Source organism: Physella acuta, unplaced genomic scaffold (assembly GCF_028476545.2).
Source record: "Physella acuta isolate Inbredline_101_S28 unplaced genomic scaffold, ASM2847654v3 ptg001503l, whole genome shotgun sequence".
NCBI lineage: Eukaryota > Metazoa > Mollusca > Gastropoda > Physidae > Physella > Physella acuta.
The window spans coordinates 56594-69683 of record NW_026733018.1 but is presented as its reverse complement, the minus strand read 5'-3'; the positions used below and the strand labels follow the sequence as shown (position 1 = coordinate 69683).

The window sequence follows — 13090 nt, the reverse complement described above, 5'->3', positions numbered from 1 at the left end:
TTTTGGTACAGTAACTTAGTACAAAATGTACACATATATAGGTCATCTTTGTTGTTATTTTTTTACCTTTAAGAACATCTGATAAATATAAATCTAGTTTTTTATTTAATCTTATTTTAATGCCCTTTCAAGCTAGCCGTTGATTGGGCATCCTGCATAGGGTTGGTACTACTTGTTTCCACGGTAAAATTGCACCAGGTGCATCCGCCGATGCCCCGTTCATTTTAAAATTTGCCTATAGGCAGGCCTATACTATGGACACGATGGGTTACTATAATCACTCATTGAATGGAATCCTTTGGCACCCCGGCAGGCGATGATTTGACGCGCCAGGCTCCCCCATGAGTAATGTGGTGCCTATCTTCGTTTTAAAGAGTACGATACACTGTGGATATGGCAGGCTTTTAACATCATTTACTAAATCGAATCAACAGCGTTCTCTGGCACGGGGCTAATTGGTGCCCTTTCCTATGATGATGCAAAGTGCGTTTGTTTTTTACATGATTTAATCAGAAGAGAGCAAGCGCCTAAAAATACACAATTGGTAACGCATTGATGAAATAGTCTTAAAATATTATGTCAGCCTTTATTTTTAGTTTGTAAAAAATATAACACTCATGATCTAGTTAATAATTTTTATTCTCGCACTACAACAAAAAACAAACCAAGACCAAAAATGTCTCTCTAATTGTGTCCAGTGTTTCTTCCAGACTTTTTTTCTCGGGGGGGGGGGGGGGGGGGGCAGACAAAAATTTCCCGGGAGTGGAGTGGGTGGGCGGTCACTGTTAAAAGTATATATATTTTCTATATAAATTCCATTTCGTTTGAGGGGGGAAGGGCTCTGCCACCCCCCACCCCGAAGAGATGCCTGGAAGAAACTTGGATTGTGACACGCTATTTACCTGTAATTCCGCAGTATGTCTCGCATTTCTTCTTGCATTTTACTTCCTCGCCTTTATGCCCCTCGCATTCTCCAAGGTTGCAAGTTTTTCAAATAAAAATAAAAAACAACTTGGAACAAAATCCGACAGGGTGACGCTGTGCAACAGGAACAGATTAATTGCATTTCAATTATTTTCAATGTAGAAAATTGCTCTGATACGAGTAATTTCGATATTCGAATGTTTCTTGGAACAAATTCAATTCATACATCAAAGTACTACTGTATCTATAGGCCCAACTTTAAAGGCAAAGTGGTGGCTGTTTGTTACTCACTCCTATAAGATGAGGGATCTGCAGGAGAGTATCAGACAAATTGCCCTTGACAAAGTTTGCTGTTCACTCTCATTCTAACGGGAAAAATGACCGAAAACTGACCGTGGCCTTGTATAAACTATACATTCTTTTAGTGCTTGAAGTTGGAATAGATCGACCATTTGCAGATGCAACAAAAACTTGATATTTGGTAAGAAGATAGTTTTGGTGCCGTAGAGATTTGGAAAATAGATTCTCAGAAATGTCATATTACGGGGTAGAGATTTTCTAAAACCTTAGTTTAGCGTCTGTTATTATTCCGGAATGGTATAGCAGTAAAAAAACACACAGTAAAACAATGGCAAAGTCTGTCACACATTTCTGGAACCCAGCGCAAGTACTGTACATAAAACATTTAGAATTTTGATAGATTGATTCTAATTGCATGTTAAATACTGCTTTACTAATCATTCTGTATTGCTAGTTATTTTAACACGTGCAAAATGTATAATGCAAAATTGTGACGTCACACCATCTCCCCCTCATCACACGGTGAACGGAAAAAAGTCATAGTCACAGGAAAAAAAACACAAAAAAGTCAGTTTTTACTAGGATAAAAAGTCACAGAAAAAAGTCACAAAGGATAATTTTTTCGGGAAAAAAGTCACAGAAAAAAGTCACAGCCAAAAAGTCACAATAATGATTTAATAAATATTTTGATTTTATTTGTTGAGAATTGTAAAATTTTGTGTGTTTATTGATGTGGGTTGTTGTTGTTTTTAGCATTTTTATAAACGATAAAAGCATCGTGGTTTATAACACTTATAAGTAAAAATAATGTAACCTAATTTACACCGCAACCACAACTTTTGAAATAAATTTAGTTAAATACGCTGTAGAAATGTTAATTATAAACGAATGTTAGGCACATCATTGTGTTTTGCATGTTTGATTTTTGCCATTCCTTAGTGGGCCTTGTCCGTCCATATTGTGGGTTGTTGACGTTTTGCGTTAATGACAGCCTTTGTACTGTTTCGGGTTTCTGCTTTGATCCTTTCCTTTGTTATATAATGAGCGTAATAATTGTGGGCAGTACAGGTGGTTGACCTATTGTTGCAATGTGTTGATTTAAAGTTAGTATTTAACAAATACTATGAAAAGGAGAAGTGTTGGAACATTTTATTAAATTATATTAAATATTATATGTATAAAGGAATTAAAACGTAAATACTTCACACTCAATATTTACGCGTGTTATAAATTTCATTATACGCATACAACCTACGGACATTTCATTATATTAAATTAATCTAAGTTGATTTGCATTTTCTGAATATTTAAAACATAAAAGTATTAACAAATTTATGTGCAAATATATATTTGTGACTTTTTTTTTTCATGAGTTCAATTTTCCCAGTGACTTTTTTCCTACAATCCAAATTATCCATCACACACCGTAACAAAAGTATGGAACCCCCCCCCCCCCTCACCCCTACGAATGTGACGTCATTTAAGGACGACCCCCGAGGTGACAAAATGTTATGTTTGTATGCCCATCTTTGAACTGGAAACAATTAATAGTTTCGAAGTCGTCCATTATTATTTAATACAGTTGCTGCCTTATGTTTGCCGAATTTAGATTTAGTATAGATTTGAAAAAACAAATTATCCAAAGTAGTTATGATTTGGCTCCTGTTTTTATTTTTTTATTTTAAATCTGTAATTCATGTGTTGCAACTTTTCACTACTTTTATCTGGCAAGTGAAGGTGTAACTGACTAGTCTGATCGATTTGTTTGATCTAGATATCTAGTCTAGATCTGATCGAATATGTAGATCTAAAGTCTAGAATCTCTAGATCTAGAATCTACATCATATTTATTTTAAAAGAAGCTTAAAATGAAACCGAATTTTAAACATGGGCTAATGGGTATGGCGAATTTTCGTTTGTTTAATAAAAATATAATTTCTTCACCGATTTTGCAGCTTTGATAAAAATGCCCCGAGATTATCATGGAAAGTGATTAGTTTATTTTCCCAGAAGCTTCAGGTTAAGGCGCGGTTAAGCTTATGTATGTTGATGTTCGAATATATCTGTTAGGTATGATACTCTCTCCAACCACTCTGTCCAAAAGGTCTTGTTTCCTTTGCACTTCCAAGAGCAATTTGATTTCAATTCAAAAACACGATTCACAACATTTCGTTTGACAGCCAGTCAAATATTGGAAATATTTTAAATTTGAGAAACTCTGCAGTGTGGTAGATGCATCTGATTGTGAGATAATTAAAATTTTGAAAGAAGCAATTTCTGGGCATCTTGAATCTCTTGATAACGAACTGCAGCGCTATTTATCTGAGCTGAAAAAAAGAAGAATCTGCATTTACGCATTACCCATTCTCTTCTTCCTTTGATGTTGCCAGCATTCCCGGTGAATTACAAGATGAATTCTTTGATTTGCAGAATGATTTCGCGTAAGATGAAAAACTGCACACACAATTTCGCCATTCATACCCAAACGTAAAATCGATTGACTTTTCGAGAATATATTTTCAACACTATTCTCAGATTAAAAACAAAATTAAGAAATAAATTGAATGTTGATAATGACATAGGTTGGCGTTAACAAAAACTTAACCGCGAATGTTTAGTAAATAGCATGCAATTTTACTCATGGTATTAAAACAGAAATCAAGGGTAGTTCATATTGAAAGTCTACTAGAAAATCTTATTTTAGTGCTTGTTAATTTCCATACTAATTTTGGCTTTTTAATTCTATGGGGGTCGCTGGTCACTTACTGTTTATTAAAGGGGGTCGCCACTCGAAAAAGTTTGGGAACCACTGATCTAGACTCAGGAGTCTAGAGTTATATACTTAAATATAAAATTATACTAGCTTCAGGGGGTAAAAAATTTGAATGTTAGACCCACCCCCTCCTCGTCCACACTCGTCAAATCCCCCCCCCCCCCCCCAATAAAATGGACGTCACCTCTCAAAACTTAGCAATTAAATATAATAATTAATGAATTTATTATTTAAATAACAAATTAACATGTAGGCCTAGGCCCTACATCTTTCTAGGCCTATCTGGATCTGTTGGTTGACTATTAAAAAGTAGGCCCCTGTCTATTTTAGTATTATTAGGCCCAATCGGAAAATATAATAAATAGGCCTATAGGCCTAGATCTACACATTTAATATTTTCACACAAAAAATGGATACCTAGATCTAGTGTTTAATACTTTACTGGAGTTTTTGGTTGATAATTGCAAAAGGATAATTTATTAATATAAGAATGGACCTTTACCAAAAACATAAATATAGGCTACCAATTTTAATTAATTTCTACACTCTTCTTATTTAGATCTAGATTCTAATATTTAGGCCTAATAATAAACTGAACATTAATATCTTTAATTTTAATCCCTTCATACTAACTATGTCAAGCAGAAAAAGAAAGTGGTCGGACAAATATGTACAACAGAACTTGATGGGAGTCAGTGTCCTAATTTTATGATTTTAAATGCCAAGTTGATCAATTATTAATCTAGCACTTGGAAAACCAAGAGAACACTTCCTTAAGATTGAAAATACAAGAACACAATGTTCGCTGAGTTAAAGTTGAAGCTGCGCATGTCTGAACTGGTTTCTAAAAGGCAATAGCAGAAGTCACACTAATTTGCAGGAAATATCTATTAATATGTTTTTATTTTTTGTGTGAAAAGTATATTTCAATTGTTTTGTTTTTTGAACATGATGATGTTGATGCACAGTAGATTTTGCAAACCAGTAAAATATATAGGGGCCCACAAGTTTTGAGTTAGAAAAAAATAATGTTGTTTTTCCTAATTAGGAAGGGTTTGATGAATGCGCAATGAAGCTGGTGGAGTTAGGTATCTCCAAAATCAAAAAGTCTAAGAGACACTTATTTAGAAAAGGAAATTTTTATTAACACCTCCTTTTTTCCTCCCCCCCCCCCCCCACCCAATGACACTGGCCATTATTATGATTATTTATGTTTAGCCTTAATCAAAATATAATTAGCCTATAGGCTAATATAATTATAAGGCTATGGCACACCAAAATGAATTAGCATAGTTCCTACACTCCAGGTTTGATTTATCTAATGAATATTAGATCTATAGACCTAATGAGAAATCTCAGGGTTTTTTTTATTGATTGGTATCTTGATCTATATCTATTTTTATTCTCTTCCCAGCCCTTGGTGGAGGATCTTTAGCTTACTTTTATAACAAAAAACATAAATATGTACTGGCTCAAGAAGCAGACTATGAAGGACGTATGTGTCCACCTGATAAAATAGGTTTACATGGAACAGCTAAAGTGCCTAAAGCATGTGCTCCACCTGGACCTTTGGTCTTAGAATTAAAACAAGTTCAAGTTATGTTTCGCCATGGGGCTCGAACACCTCTTCATACACTTACAAAATTTGAGGAGGTAAATTGATTGTAACCTTTATGTTATGAACTTTACTTTATGAGAACCTTAATACATACAACATATTTAATGTCATTAAATTATATTAGGCCTATATATATTTTTTAATAGATGTTATTCAAGTTAGTTTGAAAGATTTTTGTTTTGTTTACATTTCAGGCTGCCTTTGACCCAAACTTTGTTTCTAGAGAACATCAATCAACAATTTTTCCCTTTCAAAAAGTAGGCAGCAATAATAGTAAACCAGTTCCTTGGTCTGAGTATGAACAAAGGCTTATGAAAAAAAAGCTCAGGGTAAATAATTTACAATACTTAAATTTTCATACTGACCTATAATTTTATATAACTGTTAATCGCTTGTTATAAGGCAATGAAAATGTGTCAAATAAATAACAGATCATTTAATAAGTCTTATTACAGAAATTTTTTATTTTAAATTTTATTATTTTTTTATTTACATCAGTCACTTATTTCATGTTTGTTGGAGTATTCAGTTAGAAATAATTTGTTCCACTAAGATTAATTTGTTGTCTGCTTAAATATAATTATATGAATTAAATTAAAGAAGGGCTAACAGATTATATAACTTTTTAAACAAGATGGTGACTTGCATTTTTAATAGTTTCATAAATCATGTGTGATGTAGTTAATAAAGAATTTTTTTTAAAAATCATTTTAGCCCATATACAAAAAGATATTTTATTCTTAATGAAGCAGATTATTGATTAGTGCTTGTCCTCTTACTTTCAATTAGTAAAATAAGTCACATAGGCATTGCAAGATCATTATTTTTTTTAAAATGGCTTTATTTAGAATGGTGAGTTTTTTGACAACATTTGCCTTGAGACCAAATTCCTTTAACATATTCAACAGGGTGGAGCTTGCTATGGTTCACTAACAAGTTATGGTAAAGAACAGATGTACATTCTTGGGATAAATCTTAGAAATTGTTATAGAAATAGACTTGGCTTATGCACATATAATCCATGTCATGTTAGGTAAGTAACAGAAGAAACAAAAACTATAGGCTTTTATGTACACATTTTACTGTTTAAACACTTATCATAATGTCATAAGAAATGTTTCCTTTCATTCTTATTAGCGTTTTATCAAGCAATATTATGAGAACAGTAGAATCTGCCAGATGTGTTCTTGCTGGTTTCTTTGGGAAAGAGCAGCTCGCTTCTTTTGGTACTGTTTTTTGTTGTATTTAGAATCAGCAAGGTATATTATTGTTTTGACATATGACATTTACTTTCATATAGTACCTACACCACATATAATAATCATAGGCAATTTTATCTTCCTACAGCTGAAAATAGAAATCCAATTGACATACATATAGCGGACGAAAATTATAATATTTTGGTACCTGATACCAATGTTTGTGAAGTTTTGAAAAAAGTCAATCATTCTGCAATGCTCCATTCAGACTTTATAGAACAAATGAAAGATGACAGGTTGAAAGTGGAAGCAGAAATTGGTGGGTCTATTTTAATAGCTTTCTACTTATACTATTACTTTAGATAAAGATTCATCTTTTAGCTCAGCATATAAATGTTTGAATAGGAAACGGATATTAAGAATTTTTAATATAATAGCTTTTATTTATTGTAATAATAAATTAATCATTCATTAATAGTTGTCATTGATGTTACCCCTCATTGAAGATTATTGTCCTATTATTGCATGATGAATATGTTTCTTTGTTTTATTTTTGCAATAAGATAGAGGGATTGAAGTCAAAATGGAAACTTTAAAGACAGCCCAGAGGCTTTTATCAAATCAAGTCTCACATGAAAATATAAGTTTTATACCAGAAACACATTTAAAATATAACAAACCGTCACCATTCAATGAGCCTAAGACCTATCCTCTTTTACAAGATAGAAATAAAGCTGCTGAAGATATTCACAGATTTTGGTCTAGGGTTGTATCCTTAATTGTATTTGGAAAAAATATAAACAATGTTTTTACCATTAGTTTAGTAATCAAATAAACATGCCTTGCTTCCTTAACTTCTTACTTATGTTTGAAAAGATATTTTTATTTGCTTTAACTAGTTGCTAAAAAAATCAGTTTTTTTTTAAACATGCTGTTAGTATTATTAATCTTTTTTTTTTTTTATTACAAAGTAGCATGGCTAACTTATTTTACCATACCAATTTCTCATTTAAAACTTTTTAGAATATTACATAACATTTAGAAACCAATTATCTTAACTAAAATTAGATAATGCGTCATCCAGTATTACGAGAAAATATCTCTGAAGAGGATTTGAAAATGCTTTTTTATTTAAAGAGGCTTGAAGTTGAGAAGCTGGAGAATGAGTTCTATTCTGGATACAAGTTCCATTTTGTGAGCTCAAAATTATTTTATTTTTTAAAACTTTAAGTAAAATTTTCAATGTAATTACATTTTAGTAATTGTTGTGTTTTGCACCATAAGTATAAAACTTTATACATGTTTCCTAACAGTTTGCTGTTTTTTTTTCTTTTTTTTAAAGCATACAGTTTTAATAATTTGATAATAAAGTGTAAGATGACCTTAGAATGATTTTGCTACTTTCTTGAAGCCATTTTTCTTATCTCTTGTGCCCCTTGGTTATGAATCTAATTAATTCATGCTTTTCAGGTCATGACCAAAGTTATTCTGTCCCATTTGACTGAGTTTTAGCAGTAATATTTTGAGTCAACAACTTAAACATATGATATCTAATTAACTGGCTTTCTTAAAGTAAAAAAATAAAATGTTCTAATAGCAGCATGAGCTGAGATTTTACTCTTAAACTTCTTAAGGTGTGAGAATGTTTATTTAAAATGTTCTGTGATACCAACACTTATTAGATCTTATTCATTCTTAACATTTACAAGAGAATTGCAAATAACAGTGATAATTATAATTTGAAAATTGTATTTTTTAACTTGCAGACAAGTGTTGGTTATTTATTAATAAGCTAATCCGTATTAGGGGGAGGTGGTCCACACTTTTAAAAAAATATTTTTGCATGCTTCCAACTGGTCTACATTGTACATTGTTTTCTCTTTAGTATTTTGACCCCAAGAATCCTTTTTTCTACAATCAACATCTGATCAAGGAGATTTATACCAGAGTAAATCCTATTGCCAACCTTTCAAAGCAAACTCCTATTCTTTGGAAAGATTTTGAGGTACTGTTTATACTCATAATATCGAGGAGAATTTTTTTTTTAAATTAATGCTTAATTATCAAAATTGAGATCATTATTAATGGTATAAAGCTTATTAAAAAAAAAATTATAAAAGACTCAAACTCAATGCAGTATATTTTTTTTTAATCTCTTTACAGGTGCCATGCAAAGAGGAAAAAAAAGAAAAGCCTAAGTGTGGTTCTTGTGGCAAGAAAGAAAGAAAAAATAAGTATGTTTTGTTTACCTAATTTTTTAAGACTAGTGATCTGCTTAACTCATTCTATGCCTCTATTTGTGGTAGTTGTATTGATAACCTTTAAGTATGCATGAATAAAAACAAAAATATTTGATAAGTATTTAAACCTCTGTCAACAAAATGTTAACTATAATAAATGTTGCGTCAACTCGGATGTTAAGATAGTGACACTTTTTAAATTCAGTATAATATAATATATAAGATACTGGCCCAAAGTATTGTTTAATAACTATAATTTGCTGTCTGAGTATGGTCCAACAACAGTGTCAACTGTTAATTTCAAATGCTACTCACACTTCAGACTCTGAACAGGCCACAACAGACAAAAACAGCACATGCATAAAAAACTAAAAGTTGTGTATGGCAAAACTTGCCCATGTGGCATGGCTCCGGAGAATAAAGAGCACGTCCTTCAGGACTGTTCCTTATATAGCCAGGCACAATCCAAACACTTGCCCCTATGCACCCCACTCAAGGAAAAACTAGATGGGGCACCTGCGGATCTGGAGATCACAGTCCAGTTCATACACAAAGTTGGACTTGTTGTTTAAATCCTCCACCATAAACTAAATTAAGAATGCAGAAGAAGAAGACACTACAGACATTCTGCTCTCACTTATTCTTTTTTATGCCAATTAAGTTTTAAAATGTTTAATGATGAGCGACAGACTGACACCACAATGCATATTGTACATAATTTTTGTAAACAGCCAAAAGAAGTTTAAAATGTAGTGTTTTTCAATTTTTTAAATCTTTTTACTTCAAGTGAGTGTCATTAGAATCACTTCTAATTTTAAAGATGTGCCTTTCTCAAGAAAAATGAAAAATATTGTTCATGTAAAAAGGAGACAATCAAGAAGCAAATGTCTTTTTTTGAATGGTATTCAAAACCTATCACTGCTGAAGAAGACTGTTTTGGGAAAATATTAATGGATGAAATTTACGTCAATCCTTTGGTCTATCTTGAGGTGTGTAAAATTACATTGGTGTCTTGTTTTTAATTAATGAAAGCCATATACTGACTAATGCCCACAGGCTTCAAATCTATGCAAAGGTATTTAATAAAAAGGCTACATTATTTTGGGCTGATATCAAAATAAAACTTAGAGACTTTTGACATACTACTAATATGCAGTTTATTTATTTTTGTTTTGTAAATTGAGTGGATGTTCATTTAAAAACTGTTTTTATAGGAAACTCCAAAGCTTAAGGATCCATGGGAGCATAAGCTGAACTTTGTGCTTGCTAGAGATGATGTCATAAGTAGAAAAGTAAGCTTTGTTTTTTCTTTACACCAAGTACCATAGACCACTACCATATGTTTAAATTATTAATTCTCATTCATTTGCAGAGATTTAAACTATGTCATCATATAGGTTTGATACATTCATAAGCTTACCGATGATGGTGAAAGTGATTAACCTTATGGTGAAAATAACAATAAAATTAATAAGATGCCATGTTATCAACACTTATTGTTTTTAAACTTGGTTTGCAATTTATTTTTAAATTCCTGTATATCCCCTTTGAAACTATTTTTACTATAATATATTATATTCCAACTGATAACAGTATTTAAAATACCTTAACTAAACATGTTTGGTGTTTTTTGTCATTTCATCAGTTGCAAATTGTGAATAGTGTTTCTTATAATGCAAATTATTGTTTAAATACAGTGTTACTACAAGTGTCCTGACACTTAAGAGTTTTGACATTTTGATAGCGCTAAAATTTGCTTTGAGATACAACTAACAGGATTAGCAGGCTTAACAGTTATTGGAAATGTCCAGAAAAAGTTGCAACTAACTGTGCATCAGAGCTATTTAATGACACTTACCTAACTAATTTTCTAAACATTCTAAAAGGGACGGGGGAAAATGTCTTGGACAGGTTTATTTATAATGGCCTGCGCAGAAAAGTGAGAAAAGTGCCGAAAAAAGCCAGTACCACCATAGAGAAAAGCAGTTGATATATTTTTATTATCCTTTATTGAACAATAATGGTCGTATAATAAATGCACTTTTATTTTTTTTAAAAACACTTATCAAGAATAACTAGGATGGCATTTTGACGGCTGGAATGGGTTAATAGCATTTTAATGGAGAAAATGGCTTTGAGATATTGGCAGTTTGACTTGAGAAAATATATTTTCACATTGTTTGCTGTGTACAATAATTCATGTACAAAAGTGAATAAAAAATTGTACAATATTACCCTCACCCTCTAGTTTTTCATGCAAATTTGAAGAGGGTGACCTCTCAGAATCAAAACTATTTGTCCTTTTAAAAAATTTTGTTGACTAAAATTTTAAAATAAGACAAATAATATTTATGTTAATTATGTTTGTAATTTAACAATTTTAAAAGCGTTAGTTTTGAAAATACACAAAAGTCTGGTTTTTTTTAAAAAATGTTGAGGTTTCTATAATAACCAAAAGGATTTTCAATAATTTGTTTTGGTGTTGAGTACAACCATCCATTAATAATAGTTTTTAAAAAATCATTGTTTTTAAAAAGACAAATGTCTAATGGTTGCAGTGGATGTTTCTTCATCCTTTTTTGATTGATCTAATCCTTGTGTATTTTCTAGGCACATGGCTGGATGTATCCACCAGGAATTGAAAGATTTGATAGTATTATCAACAGAAATGCAATCAAACTGATGCATTATGCCATGACAGGACAACATGAGAAAGAGAGATGTTTTATCACTCGATTGTCTGGAGGTCCCTTATTTACTGAAATAGTTGACCAGTTGGAGAAACGTATCAAGGGAGACAAGTAAGAATATTAGTTTCAAAGAGTTCTATCATGTCAGGTACAGTCATTCCTTAACCTTTTTTTTTAAATTTCGTTTCTTGTCAAATAGATGCAGTAAACTCATCCTATATTCTTCCCATGACTCGACTATGACTGCTATGTTGGAGATTTTAAACATTTGGGATGACAAATGGCCTCCCTTTGCTGCAGATCTTAGATTTGAACTGTATAAGGCCACAAATTGTAATGAGTGGTATGTAAGAGTGCTTTATCTTGGAAAGGTAAGTCAATCTATTTGAACATTGTATTTTTATTTAGTACCTATTTTATTATCATTAAATCATGCTTTACATAGCATCTTGGTTTTCATGTAGAAATTGTAGCCATTTGAACATAGGATGAAATATTCATGAAGTAATCTTGTACACCCTCACATGCAAACAATGTGTATTATGTAAAGCTTAACTTTTTAGGTATGCCAAATTGGAGGTGAGGACCAAGATTATGTCAGCTGGAGAGACTTTAAAAAGGCTCTATGTCGCTACCTTATTAGACAAGATGAATTTAAAAAATTATGCTCATCTCAAATATTGGAGAAAATAGCTAAAGGTTAGATGTTTTATTTTCTTAGAATATTAACAGACTTGTTTATTAACTATAATTGTTTCAAGAAAAATTTTCTTTTATAATGAGCAGAAACTTTTAATTAAATAAGAAAAAAATATAAACTTTCAAAGCAAAAGAAGAGACAAACTGTCAAATAAGTATTTTTTACAAACACTTTGCAATAATTTCAAGTCAAATTTATTTATTTTGAAATGTTAATATATGCATTGAATTTCAGTTATATATTATCTGTTTTACATAGTACTAGAATAGAAAATTGTGTATTTTTTAATCAGAAATATTGCAACATGAAGAGAAAGAAACTTACACTCCAGAAGTTAAAGAAGAGAGTGAGACACCAGCAGGCATGTAAATCTCAACTTGGTCTAACAGACATCATGTTCTTTTGTTGACATCTGAGTACCCATCTAATTGCCTGGATGGCATTGGTATCTTTCCTTCAAGAAAAGTGGCTTTCATTTTTAAAAACCTTATAATAGCCGAGAAGTTCGGTGTGATGTTTCAGAATATTTTATTTTTATAAAGGTAACAATTATTACTTACAAAATCTATTTTTTAATTATATTGTCTATATGTATGTTAGAGGATGAATTTTTAATAAAATGGAAAAGTGATATATTTTCTTGTTT

The 13090-nt window shown here is 31.5% G+C and overlaps 1 protein-coding gene across 1 annotated transcript; it reads left to right on the top strand.

Moving 5' to 3' along the window:
• The first annotated feature begins 2955 nt into the window (after window positions 1–2955).
• LOC131928439 (lysophosphatidic acid phosphatase type 6) lies at window positions 2956–13079 on the top strand. Its single transcript, XM_059284476.1, has 16 exons — window positions 2956–3123; window positions 5412–5650; window positions 5810–5944; window positions 6524–6648; window positions 6753–6841; window positions 6963–7133; window positions 7378–7583; window positions 7883–8008; window positions 8700–8819; window positions 8978–9048; window positions 9875–10043; window positions 10269–10346; window positions 11665–11855; window positions 11944–12115; window positions 12308–12443; window positions 12737–13079. Exons 1-16 carry the CDS (start codon window positions 3093–3095, stop codon window positions 12811–12813), a joined length of 2136 nt encoding a protein of 711 aa, XP_059140459.1. The 5' UTR covers window positions 2956–3092; the 3' UTR covers window positions 12814–13079.
• Window positions 13080–13090: the final 11 nt, after the last annotated feature.

Bases quoted from the DNA above. Each gene is read 5' to 3' on its own strand.
- LOC131928439 (XM_059284476.1), top strand. From the start codon at position 3,093: ATGAAACCGAATTTTAAACATGGGCTAATGG. The intron at 3,124-5,411 runs GTATGGCGAATT...TTCTCTTCCCAG, and splicing joins TTTTAAACATGGGCTAATGG to CCCTTGGTGGAGGATCTTTA. The intron at 7,134-7,377 runs GTGGGTCTATTT...TTTTGCAATAAG, and splicing joins GAAAGTGGAAGCAGAAATTG to ATAGAGGGATTGAAGTCAAA.